We start from the raw sequence: 13968 nt of genomic DNA on the forward strand, positions 1-13968 counted from the left end.
TTGACAGTATATCTTACCTGTCTAGGTTGACAGTTTAATATCTTACCTGTCTAGGTTGACAGTATATCTTACCTGTCTAGGTTGACAGTATATCTTACCTGTCTAGGTTGACAGTATATCTTACCTGTCTAGGTTGACAGTATATCTTACCTGCCTAGGTTGACAGTATATCTTACCTGTCTAGGTTGACAGTATATTTTACCTGTCTAGGTTGACAGTATATCTTACCTGCACAGGTTGACAGTATATCTTACCTGTCTAGGTTGACAGTATATCTTACCTGCCCAGGTTGACAGTATATCTTACCTGTCTAGGTTGACAGTATATCTTACCTGTCTAGGTTGATAGTATATCTTACCTGCCCAGGTTGACAGTATATCTTACCTGTCTAGGTTGACAGTATATCTTACCTGTCTAGGTTGATAGTATATCTTACCTGCCCAGGTTGACAGTATATCTTACCTGTCTAGGTTGACAATATATCTTACCTGTCTAGGTTGACAGTATATCTTACCTGTCTAGGTTGACAGTATATCTTACCTGTCTAGGTTGACAGTATATCTTACCTGTCTAGGTTGACAGCATATCTTACCTGTCTAGGTTGACAGTATATCTTACCTGTCTAGGTTGACAGTATAGCTTACCTGTCTAGGTTGACAGTATATCTTACCTGTCTAGGTTGACAGTATATCTTACCTGCCTAGGTTGACAGTATATCTTACCTGCCTAGGTTGACAGTATATCTTACCTGTCTAGGTTGACAGTATATCTTACCTGCCTAGGTTGACAGTATATCTTACCTGCCTAGGTTGACAGTATATCTTACCTGTCTAGGTTGACAGTATATCTTACCTGCCTAGGTTGACAGTATATCTTACCTGCCTAGGTTGACAGTATATCTTACCTGTCTAGGTTGACAGTATATCTTACCTGTCTAGGTTGACAGTATATCTTACCTGTCTAGGTTGACAGTATATCTTACCTGTCTAGGTTGACAGTATATCTTACCTGTCTAGGTTGACAGTATATCTTGCACGGGGGATCCATTTGGGACTGTTGATGGGTTCAGTTTCTAGATTCCTCCTGGTGATGTTTCTTCTGTTCTGCATTCCTGTCAACTGAGTTCTCTCTGAGTTTTCTCTTAAACTTATGGCCGATTCAATCAGATTCACTTTAGCCAACACCCGCATAGCTGATGTGTTGACGGTGTCGGCGGTGGAATTGCGTTAGAGTGATCAAATCCACAAGTTGATCCCGGTATTATGGCTATAACGGACATTACCATTGGCTGCACGGAGTCTCATTAAGTTTGCATTCTGGAATGTGAGATGTAATCTACACCTCGATTAGGCTGTTAAAAATCCTCATTATTTGGTTAAATTATTTTTTAATTAGAGCTTCATTATTTCTATATAGCCGACACTTTCTCATTCTGAACTTCTAACGCGAGTGGGGAGGTGTGGCTTCTTGACAATGATCACAAGAGCAGCTGCTCACCGATTTACAGCTCCAATGCCATTCCACCGCCGACACCGCCAAAACGTCAGCTATGCGGGTGTCGGCTATAGCCGGTTAACACTTGATCTGATTAAATCTAGGCCCTAAACTTTCACTGAATTTGAAAGGCCTTATTTACCAAATGAGTGAGCAGTGAGCCACCATGTGGTAGAAACATAAAATAAAAAATGTCTGGTCGAGAGCTTCTTGAGTCATGGAAAATATTAATTATCTCATATAAACATCTCAAATGAAAATCCAAATGTGTAGTAAAATGATATTTAAATACAAATAAAAACTATGCTTGTAATTTAAGGTCATCCATTTTGTATTTCAAATCCAGTAGTAGATAATACATTCGCCTCTTCTTCTTGGCTTCTAAAGTTTACTCTTAGATGAAAAAAGGTGTACTGACATCCCACTGGGCACAGACTTCAATTCAACGTCTATTCCACGTTGGTTCCACCTCATTTCAGTGAAATGACATGGAAACAACGTTGATTCAACCAGTGTGTGTGTCCAGTGGCATGCTGTTGATATTGATACACTTGCAACATACATCTCTAGTGACACAGTAAACCGAGCCGGTATATATCCTTGTGAGCAGTATGGGCCTCTACAGTAAGTGTTGCATTCTCACAGAGGACCAATTCCAACTCTAACTCTCTTTCCTTCCTTCTTCCTTCTCGGGCAGGCTGCCTACTGGACATCCTCTGGTCCTGCACCATTCTGTACCCTCTCTTTAACACTATGTCTCCTGTGCCCTCCAGAGTGGACCAGATCCTGGGTAAAGGCCAGGTTCCTCTGGATAAGAAGATCCGGGACAAGCTGCTGTCTGATGGAGACCTGCTGGAGGACATGAGTATGCTGGGTCGTGTCTGCAAAGTGGAACGGCAGGTCAGTGGGTTTCCATGAACTTAAACGCTGGTTCATTAAATATGGTGAGTTATGTGTGGTTCACCTTTTACATTCGTGGGAATTGGCCTATACGGATGGGGGCTCAATTGAAATGTTTCTTACAGAAGAAATATGAAAAGCACACGCATGACCATGGTAGCAATTGTAAGGGAACAGTTTGAAGATAATGGGAAGATAAATGATTAGACCAAAGGTGAGCACACAAGTCCACCTGACACGAGACTGGATCCAACCAATACACTGTCGACATTCAGTAACATAAGAATATCCCTGGAAAACGTGGGGTAGGTGCAAAATAAGACAACAAAGTTACAAGGGTTTGAGTGAGAGGACTAACTGGAGTCTCCAAGTGGCCACACACCTCTCCAAAGTGTGCACAGTTCCCAAGTCATTTCAATGCATTTCCATGACTCAAAGAAGAGTCTTCAACTATAAGGTACTTTTTGAGCTCTCCTAGCTGTGCCGTTGAGGAACTAGAGCAAGCAGACTTGTAGCTGTTTCGTTTGGAACACAACCCTGTATCCCCGCCATCACACAATTACTGTTGCTGTTTACGCAATCCAAAAATGGTCCATAATGAATCGCAGTCGGGGTCAGGTGGGCAAGATTTGAACGCTTGTTCTATTGCCGACATGACTAGCTAAGTTAATATATACGATCTTACAGTGTTAGGCTTTCACAAGGTCATTTTGGTACGCATAGAAAAGAGTCATGAGTGCATGCAGGTGTGTGCCATGGAAAATTATCTTCAGAAATACAAAACAGGCTCATTCTGTTCAGAACAACCCAGGGTATGATGCCATGTCATCTAGTAACTGTACATCAAACATACTGATCATAAACGCTGACACTGTACATGCCATGAGTTTTACGATATGGAAATGTGAAGTGCACATTTGGACACATTTGTGACATCAAAGTGGTATTTATTATAATAATCCTCATCGTCTCATCTTTCAAAGTACATAGAGTCCTCTTAACTTAACTAAGAGAACAAAAAAAAATCAAATTTTGCCCAAGTACTGGGAGAGATGTGGGGCAACTTCTTAACGCGCGCGGTGCTCGAGTTCAGAACAACGGCTGTCAGTCCAAACCCATACAGCGCTGTGAAGCGCAGAGCCTGAGCTCTGATGTCATGTATAGTTACTGTACAGCTACTACGTCCCAATTTAGGCACTTATTAGTGCCCAAATCTGCCATTTTCAACCCGTATACGGGTACAGGTATGAGTGTAAAGGGCTACCAACTACTGTTATTCAACATATTGTAATTGTTTTGCGTATTATGGTTAATTAAATGTGGTTGCATGTTGTTTGTATTACCAATTATGTGAAAGTATTCTTTCTTTTCTGTTGCTAATATTAACCTTCATTTTTATTTCCCTCCCTCCCTTCCTTCCTTCAATCCATCCCTCTCTAGGTCCAGTCTATTGAGTCGAAGCTAGACTCCCTGTTGGACATCTACCGGCATGTGTTACGTAAAGGCTCCTCTTCTGCCCTCACCCTCTCCTCCTTGCCCCTGTTCGAGCTGGAGCAGACCTCAGACTACCAGAGCTCTATCCTCTTCAAGGACCACTCCACCTGCTCTACCCAGGTCAGCAGCACCGGAGGTGGGCCAGGGATAGAGGGCCAAGGGGGGCGCGTGACCCGCTCCTCCACCAACACCTCAAACCTGTCCCGGGGACTTCACCTTATCCTGGCGCCGCCCACCGAGCTCAGCCTCAACCTCAACACTGGCACCACCTCGCCTTCTACCGGTGGGCCCCCGCCCTCCTCGTTCAGTCCGTCGCCCCTTCGTCAACACCTCCACCATCATCACCATCATACCCTGCCGGAACGTGGGGAACCAGTCCATAGGGGAAGTTCTTCTCACTCACCTCCTATTCTAACTCCTAATTGTGTATCTGGAAGTGGGGGGTTTCCTACTCTGGCCAGGCCCCCACCGCCTCCTCCCCAGCCCAGCCGGACGGTGGGTCACTCCAGGACGGAGAGGGAGAGGGAGGTGGAGGTGGGCGACTTCTGTGGAAGCCCGGAGGAGAGGGAGGATGGTGATGTGTTAGGCCCAGAACAAGGCCTCAGAATCGGGAGGCTGGGGCAGTCAAGAGGGGGGTCCAATGGGAACAGCAATGGCCGGCCCTGCAATGCCAAAGCAGAGGGCTCCTGGACAAGACACACAAGCCTGGAGATGGAGCCCCTGGTACCCCTCTCTTCTGCTCTGGGAGGAGGAGGCCGCTGCTCCTCCGGCTCCAACCCCAGCCAGGTGGACCGAAGCCTGGGCAAGTCCATGTCTGTCCAAGACCTGGGGCAGGGTGGGACCACCTCCATGGCCCTGGATAGCCACCACCATCCTAGCCTCAGCCTCTCGTCCCCCAGCCCCTGCAGCAGCGACTCCCCCACAGGCTCCCACAGTAGTCAGGACCCTGGGGGAGGGGGCGGCGGGGATGGCTGGGGGGAGGAGGACCTCTTTATCAGCGACAGGGACGTGGATGCCCTCCCTCTCCCTCCCGAGGCTCAAGGTGGAGCCTTTGGCTTTGACTTCTTGTCCCAGGGTACAGCCGACGCAACCTCTTACTCTTCAGAGCTACTGAGGACAGACCCTGGGCTTGGGGCGGGGTTAAGTGCTCTGGCGGGGTTCAATAGGAGCCTGCCGAGCGGGAACACGTCATCGCCCGCCTCAGTTGGGAGCGCTGAGTCCCTGAGCATGCCGCACGTACGGCTAAAATAAGACACACCCCCGTGTCGTATGGACCAATCAAAAAACCTCACCTTATAGAGCTCTTTATTCTATTTTTGGAGGGGTGAGGGGGAACAGGGAGGGACTATAATGGTTATTTCTGTTTATATTTATGTTGATTCATTTGATAAAAAGCAAAGTATTTTTCATCCAAGTCGACGATACATGAACATATCATTGCATGAATTATTATTGAAGAAATCGAAACAAAGAAGGTAAAATAAGGAGAGAGAGGTATATAAAAAGAGACTTTGATATATATATTATATATATATCTAAGAAACAAGCTCAACTTGATCCTGAAAGACAGTGGGTTGATCTGTGATCTCGACACTGCATGAGCACTGCATGTTTTCAACTGACCCATGTTACAACTTACCCATAAGTCTTCATTCATTAACACTGGAAGTTGTTGATGCCTATAGGCCTCATGGCAAAACCCTTCTAGAAAACGTTTCCTTCATTTTAATACACATAATCATGTACAGTAAAAGTTCAAGTGTGGGGCCTCCTATAAGACTAGAGCGTATGGGGCAAGTTAAATGCTTACATGAACCCAATATCATACTGTTATCCAAAGCTTCTGTGGCAGCCATCTTGAAATGAATGTTGCCTCAATACGACCAAGTTTTTCACCCACATCAGTTCCCTATAATAGTTTCTCATTTGAGTGACTTTTGTGGACATACAATGGTACAAAACACCCCTCATTGTAATGATAGACTTGCCAAGTCCAGGTCAATACTAGTTTGAGGTAAATTGAATTCTGCCAACAGGTCACACACACACCAATACAAACACACACCCACACACTCCGGTAGTTTACATACTGTATAACCAACCGTTGTACACAAGCTGCTACACATAGTCCCGGGAAAGGAATAACTTCTGAAACAGGAGACGAATAGCTGCTAAAACCATAGAAATAGAATTACTAGAATACGGTCCCCCCATCATGACACCTTTGAATGGGGATGCCCGTTCTAGTACTTCTATTTCTATGCCGAAAACACAGTTCCATTGTGCACCCCGAGGTGTTATCTACCCGACGACCAAGGCATCCACATTATGTGATTTCTTGAGATGCCTGTGTATCTTCTCATTTAATATTTTTTTTGTTACTTATAAACACAAGAGAGCAAAACACGAAGGGAAAAAATATATTTGTTATCCGATTATGTGACCCTCTTTTAATTAAATGAAGATACTTGCAGTCTTACATGGTTTCAGTCCCAATCACACTCCCGGCTTTAGTTCTTTTAATACGTTATAGTTTTGAATGCTTATTAAACTGCTTAAACGGAAGTTGACATGCTGTAGAATGTATATAATGTTATGTTAATAATCTGTAAGTGATATTTCGCACACCCTGGCAAGCAGTGTGAGTGACATCATGGCTAATGCTAACAACAATTATTCCTTTTGACTTAAAGGGATATGTCACTCAAATCACAAAATTACATTGTTCTTCTTACCTTTCAAACAGTCTTTACAGGGTACCAAAATAAAACATGTATTTTGTCATTTGAGTGGACTAACCTTTTAAGTGTTACAGATTCAGGTACAACAGGGTCATGTTCAATAGGGCACAATGTAGCAAAACATTTCGAATTGGAATGCAAAGATGACTCATTGGACACGCTCAACCTCAGGTAGTAGGCTACCTCATCGGTTTCAAAACGTTTTGTAACATTTTGTGCCAACTGAACAGGATCCTGTAGGGATTATTGGATGTTTCACCAAGGGGGTTGTTTCAAAGGAGAGAAACCCATTCAAAAACAACATGAAATACAGTATGAAATTGTACGCTAAATCCAAAGCTCCAGTACACATACCATTGGAAACAGAAACCTTAGCAGAAACATTTATGGTCGATTAAATCCTTATTGAAGGCTTTACCAGAATATGTGAAGTATACAAAACATGCAGTACATAACATGGTGCCTTTTTTGGCGATATACTGTCCATTTCAACATGTTTATTTGCACCCAACGTGTGGGTTGTTGGCCTTTTGTGCTGAAATGGTCTCACATACTTGATTTTTTGTTTCGTCCCTTGTATATATATAAAAAAAAAAAAATGACTATCTGATTTGGGCATTATTTATCCACAGACCATGTATTACCAAAGGAAAACTGGCCTTTAGAAATGTCATCATTGTGTCTCATACGATCATTATCCTAATTTATTTAAATGACGTGCACATACCTATACGGTAGTAATAATGTCCGTTAGCTCCGATCAAGCCTGTGATGTCATGAAAAATGCTAAAGAAACTTTTATTCTCCTACATCAATAAATTTAAAAAAAAAAGGAAATTCAAGTGTATGTTTGTTGACATATTTACAGACACGTCCTGTTAGCCTTTGACCACTGTGGTGTATCCTCTGTTCTGTAGCTGCATGTTGGCATCTATTTATTACCTTGAAAATGATTTTTTCAACTTTCAACCCATATTTAAATGACTGCGGAAAAATGATGCACATGTTGCTAAGTCTGAACCCTTTTTAAATGTCTTTCGATATAGATCAAGCTCACAGGTTACAATAAGGTGTCGAGGGAACAGTGTCGACGAGGTTTGAACAGTGCAAGGGAGCTTTTAAGCCGAGCAAGGTGCTACAATATGTTAGTATCGGATATATCTTTTTAAAGTGTATCCGGAATATGCAAGCAGCCATAGGAAAACACAACACCATTTCAACATTTTATCAACTTAAAAATGTTTGTACATTTTTACTAACATTAACTAGCAGCTAGTTTAATGCAAACCGACACTATCAATAACATTTTTGAGGTTGAACTGAGTACAATAGCACACAGCTAGAGGAGTTATTTAAATGGTCTTCCACTCAGATAGTGTATCCTAACCACAAACAGTCAAACAAGCAGACCAAAACATATATAAAACAGAACACTTCCTTAATGAATATACCATGACATTGTTTCCCTCTGTCTGCTCTTGCGATGCATCGTGAGCACGGACCAGACTTTGACTATGGTGTGTAGGAGGGGAGTGATGTTTTCACGGTGGCAGGCGCTAACGTTGCGAGCCCAACACAATGTTCATTTGACCTTCTGGGCCGACTTGGTGACCTTGCCCGTGGACGGAGCCTTCTTCTCCACCGCCTTAACGCCCACCGCCTGACGCATGTCACGCACCGCAAAGCGCCCTGGGAGGATGGAGAGAATGATCGAATGTGAGTCATACTTCTAATGATTTATTATAAACATATTTCAGTCTATTACAGGCTTTGCAGCACATGATACAATGCTATAGTTGATTTGAACTGTAGCACTTTGAAAATACTAAATGGAACATGTGATTAGTTCTAGACAAGAAGCACCAAGACTGATGAAGGATGGAGATAACTTATCTGATGAACAGAGCAGGTTCTGTAATATATATATATATGACAAAGATGTACAGTACACGTCATCTGTCCCCCCAATAGGGATCTGGGTTGAGGGCAGACACACACACACCACCTACCAAGTGGTGGGTACTCGGAGAAGCTCTCCACACACATGGGCTTCCCGGGGACCATGGCAACGATGGCGGCGTCGCCAGACTTCAGGGCCTTGGGGTTGTCCTCCAGCTTCTTGTCCGAGCGCCGGTCAATCTTCTCCTTCAGCTCGGCGAACTTACAGGCGGTGTGGGCCGTGTGGCAGTCCGGCACAGGGGCGTAGCCGGCACTGATCTGACCTGGGTGGTTCAGGATGATGATGTGACTCTATGCTATTTGTTACAGCGAACTCTCCTATCCAGACACACAATGTTCTCCACAGCGAACTCTCCTATCCAGACACACAATGTTCTCCACAGCGAACTCTCCTATCCAGACACACAATGTTCTCCACAGCCAACTCTCCTATCCAGACACACAATGTTCTCCACAGCCAACTCTCCTATCCAGACACACAATGTTCTCCACAGCCAACTCTCCTATCCAGACACACAATGTTCTCCACAGCGAACTCTCCTATCCAGACACACAATGTTCTCCACAGCCAACTCTCCTATCCAGACACACAATGTTCTCCACAGCCAACTCTCCTATCCAGACACACAATGTTCTCCACAGCCAACTCTCCTATCCAGACACACAATGTTCTCCACAGCCAACTCTCCTATCCAGATACACAATGTTCTCCACAGCGAACTCTCCTATCCAGACACACAATGTTCTCCACAGCCAACTCTCCTATCCAGACACACAATGTTCTCCACAGCCAACTCTCCTATCCAGACACACAATGTTCTCCACAGCCAACTCTCCTATCCAGACACACAATGTTCTCCACAGCCAACTCTCCTATCCAGACACACAATGTTCTCCACAGCCAACTCTCCTATCCAGACACACAATGTTCTCCACAGCCAACTCTCCTATCCAGACACACAATGTTCTCCACAGCCAACTCTCCTATCCAGACACACAATGTTCTCCACAGCCAACTCTCCTATCCAGACACACAATGTTCTCCACAGCCAACTCTCCTATCCAGACACACAATGTTCTCCACAGCCAACTCTCCTATCCAGACACACAATGTTCTCCACAGCCAACTCTCCTATCCAGACACACAATGTTCTCCACAGCCAACTCTCCTATCCAGACACACAATGTTCTCCACAGCCAACTCTCCTATCCAGACCTGTGCAGTGAAGCTGGCCACCTCCATCGGCGGGTCGTTCTTACTGTCTCCAGCCACGTTCCCTCGCCGTATGTCTTTTACAGACACGTTCTTGACGTTAAAGCCCACGTTGTCTCCGGGCATGGCCTCGGTCAGCGCCTTGTGGTGCATCTCCACTGACTTGACCTCCGTGGTCACATTGACGGGGGCAAAAGTCACCACCACGCCTGGCTTGATCACGCCCGTCTCCACCCGCCCCACCGGGACCGTACCAATACCTGGGAGAGAGGGAGGTGAGAGGCATGAAACCTTTGAGGAAATCTTTCAAGTCTCTCTGAGACTCTCTGAATCCGATCGCACTTGTAGAAATTGTAGCATTTAATGGCAATGTTAACGCCTTCGGCAGAGATCGCATTCAAGGCAAACGCTGCAGATGTCAAAGGTCAAGCGTGCTAGATCTCAGATCGAACGCAGCTCGGATTGAATCCCAGCCTGAGTGTATAACATCAAAAATAAAATGTATGTAAGAGCTGAAAAAACAACTCAAAACCCTTTGGCTTTCAGTGATGCACAATAGCTAAATTGACTGAATTGAAATGGAATTGACCCTCGAGCCACTGGCATAGCACCAGTGGTGGGTTTGAACGCCTCCCAGGGCCTCACCCCCTATCTTGTAGACGTCCTGTAGGGGCAGGCGGAGGGGTTTGTCAGCGGGGCGGGAGGGCGGCTGGATGGCGTCCAGGGCCTCCAGCAGGGTGGTCCCAGAGGCGTTGCCGTCCTTACGGGTGATCTTCCACCCTTTGAACCATGTCATCTACAGGGACCAGACCAAACATTAGGAACAAGCCTAGCTTAAGCGTTATGGCCTGCATAAGTAATATGTAATAAGACACCTTGTGAAAACGAACCACTTTTCATACCACGGCAGTAACACTAATTCTAATTCAGTGGAGGTGTGCACGACTGCATCTGTAACTCTATTGTGTAATAAGGTTGCGTCCTAAGAATATAAAGTGTCCTCCTGCCTTGGAAAAAGATAAGGATAAGTATACATAGAAGACTACTAACGTTAGGGCTAGCCTCCAGCATATTGTCCCCCTTCCAGCCGGAGATGGGAACGAAGGCCACCGTATCCGGGTTGTAACCAATCTTCTTAATATAGGTGCTGACTTCCTTCACAATCTCCTCATAGCGTTTCTGGCTGTAGTTGGGCTCGGTGGAGTCCATCTTGTTGACCCCTACGATCAGCTGCTTGACCCCTAGGGTGTAGGCCAGAAGGGCGTGCTCACGGGTTTGCCCATTTTTGGAGATGTCCGCCTCGTACTCGCCCACGCCTACCGCCACGATGAGCACGGCACAGTCTGCCTGTGGCAAGGAGGAGACGGGGAGCAAACATGACGTTTCATTTTGTTTGCATTTGAAAGCAGTTTGAAAGCAGAAAGTGTTACATTATTTATTGTTTTAGTAAATGGACTGCCAGAATCACCGTTTGATTTTCAGAGTAGCCAATGTAATCCTGCTCAAAAGGTTTTGTTTTCTAATAGTATAGAAGACATGTTGAATATGTTTCATGTTCTTCCTTCTTCCAGTATTGGGGCCCATACGTACAAAATAAGAAGGCCCTTGGCTAAACATTCAGTCAGGGTCCATGTTGAGTGACAGCTGGATACAGTAGTGTCTGCAGCCCATACCTGAGAGGTGCCAGTGATCATGTTCTTGATGAAGTCCCTGTGTCCCGGGGCGTCGATGATGGTGACCTGCTGGTCTCAAACTTCCACAGGGAGATGGTGATGCCTCGCTCCCTCTCTGCCTTCAGCTTGTCCAGCACCCAGGCATACTTGAACGAGCCCTTCCCCATCTGAAGACAGACCAAATCAATGGCAAAAGTCTGTGCTGTTTGTTTGTCTCTTTTGTCTTTGTTATGTTGGAACAAAATCGAGAGGTAAATAAGTCAATGCTCAGTTCAATGGTATGGATTCAAAGTGGAATCATACCATGTCCCTGAAATACCGAGCTTGGTGTAAAGTTTGACAATAGACTCTAACATATCGATCATGTATAACAACAGGCTAGACCTTAAATACTTTCCCAGCACGGAGAGTTAAGTTACTTGTGTCTGGCCACCTCCATACCTCAGCGGCCTCCTTCTCAAAGGTCCTCTTGTCGATGCCCCCACACTTGTAGATGAGGTGGCCTGTGGTGGTCGACTTGCCTGAGTCCACATGGCCGATCACCACGATGTTGATGTGAAGCTTCTCCTTGCCCATAGCTGTTCGCTCAGGAAGACACCGGAGTAGATTGTGGCAAGAGGAGTCAACCAAGCTGGCCAAGTTATTAGGAATTACAATGTCATTAACCGAGCAAAATGTTTTACATTTTAGGGGGTATTGAGAAGACAAATATTTGTGAAATTGATTAATACTAGTGACTCGGTCATCGAGAACCATTCACACCCCATAAGATCTCTCTATTCCCTTCCCTGACAATGTGTATAAAGTTTCACTGAGTGGCTTGCCACCATTTTGAGAGTGAGGTCATCAGAATGAAAGAACAGGTGAAAGAAAAGCAGCTATTTCTCAACAACATGGCTGTTATTTTCCTTCCTGGTTCTCAAAGCCGACTCCACCATGTTCACGATGGCCCTGGAGACTGGTGGTTGGGTGTAACAGTATTTGGGGCGTTTAATATTTCAAGAGACAGTCACAGAAACAATGGCCAGTCAATCAATCAATATTATCCCAGGTTACATTCCAAATGGCACCCTCTTCCATATTTAGTGCACTGTGCTTTATACAGGGAATAGTACACTATAGCCTGTAGGGAATAGGGTGCCATTTCTGACAACTCCCAATTTTACCTAGGTAACACCTCCATCCTCATATACTCCCCTAAACACCTGCTACAATTGACACTGAAACAAAGTTTATTTTTTTACATAACATGGCTATTAACAAGATAAAGAAATAACATATGAACATATTATGTGGCGGACTGCAATAGCATCGAATAGTCCCCGCGATATGCAACTGTTCAGGGAAGTCAGGAACTAATACACGCAGTCAGTCAGGAAAGCAAATACCAGCTTCTTCAGGCAGAAATTTGCATCCTGTAGCTCTAACTCCAAAACGTTCTGGGACACTGTAAAGTCCATGGAGAACAAGAGCATCTCCTCCCAATCGAAAACTTCAACAAGCATTTCTCAATGGCTGGCCATGCCTTCCTCCTGGCTACTCCAACCTCGGCCAATAGCTCCCTGGACCCAAACTGTTACAGACCTATATCCATCCTGCCCTGCCTATCTAAGGTCTTCGAAAGCCAAGTCAACAAACAGGTCACTGACCATCTCGAATCCCACCGTACCTTCTCCGCTGTGCAATCTGGTTTCCGAGCCGGTCACAGGTGCACCTCAGCCACGCTCAAGGTACTAAACGATATCATAACCGCCATTGATAAAAGACAGTACTGTGCAGCCGTCTTCATCGACCTTGCCAAGGCTTTCGACTCTGTCAATCAATATATTCTTATCGGCAGACTCAGTAGCCTCGGTTTTTCTGATGACTGCCTTGCCTGGTTCACCAACTACTTTGCAGACAGAGTTCAGTGTGTCAAATCGGAGGGCATGCTGTCCGGTCCTCTGGCAGTCTCTATGGGGGTACCACAGGGTTCAATTCTCAGGCCGACTCTTTTCTCTGTACATATCAATGATGTTGCTCTTGTTGTAAAGTTTGACAATAGACTCCCTGATCCACCTCTACGCAGACGACACCATTCTGTATACTTCCGGCCCGTCCTTGGACACTGTGCTATCTAACCTCCAAATGAGCTTCAATGCCATACAACACTCCTTCTGTGGCCTCCAACTGCTCTTTAACGCTAGTAAAACCAAATGCATGCTTTTCAAACGTTCGCTGCCTGCACCCGCACGCCCGACTAGCATCACCACCCTGGATGGTTCCGACCTAGAATATGTGGACATCTATAAGTACCTAGGTGTCTGGCTAGACTGTAAAATCTCCTTCCAGACTCATATCAAACATCTCCAATCTAAAATCAAATCTAGAGTCGGCTTTCTATTCCGCAAAACAAAGCCTCCTTCACTCACACCGCCAAACTTACCCTAGTAAAACTGACTATCCTACCGATCCTCGACTTCCGCGATGTCATCTACAAAATAGCTTCCAACAC

General features: G+C 45.1%; 1 protein-coding gene and 1 pseudogene across 5 annotated transcripts in view; one reads left to right on the forward strand and one right to left on the reverse strand.

Annotated features, from left to right (window-relative positions):
* Positions 1-7450, forward strand: part of LOC110485768 (potassium voltage-gated channel subfamily KQT member 5) — a 138165-nt gene extending 130715 nt beyond the window's left edge. For all 5 annotated transcript variants that reach the window (XM_021556929.2, XM_036940424.1, XM_021556927.2 and 2 more), the window contains 2 exons: positions 2268-2394; positions 3835-7450. In XM_021556929.2, coding sequence (XP_021412604.2) covers positions 2268-2394; positions 3835-5139 — 1432 coding nt within the window. In that variant the 3' untranslated portion in view covers positions 5140-7450. The remainder of the gene's footprint in view (positions 1-2267; positions 2395-3834) is intronic.
* Positions 7451-7840: 390 nt separating this feature from the next.
* On the reverse strand, positions 7841-12841 carry LOC110485769 (annotated as a pseudogene).
* Between the last annotated feature and the right edge of the window lie 1127 nt (positions 12842-13968).

The sequence above is a fragment of the Oncorhynchus mykiss genome, chromosome 13 (genome assembly GCF_013265735.2).
Source record: "Oncorhynchus mykiss isolate Arlee chromosome 13, USDA_OmykA_1.1, whole genome shotgun sequence".
Lineage (NCBI taxonomy): Eukaryota > Metazoa > Chordata > Actinopteri > Salmoniformes > Salmonidae > Oncorhynchus > Oncorhynchus mykiss.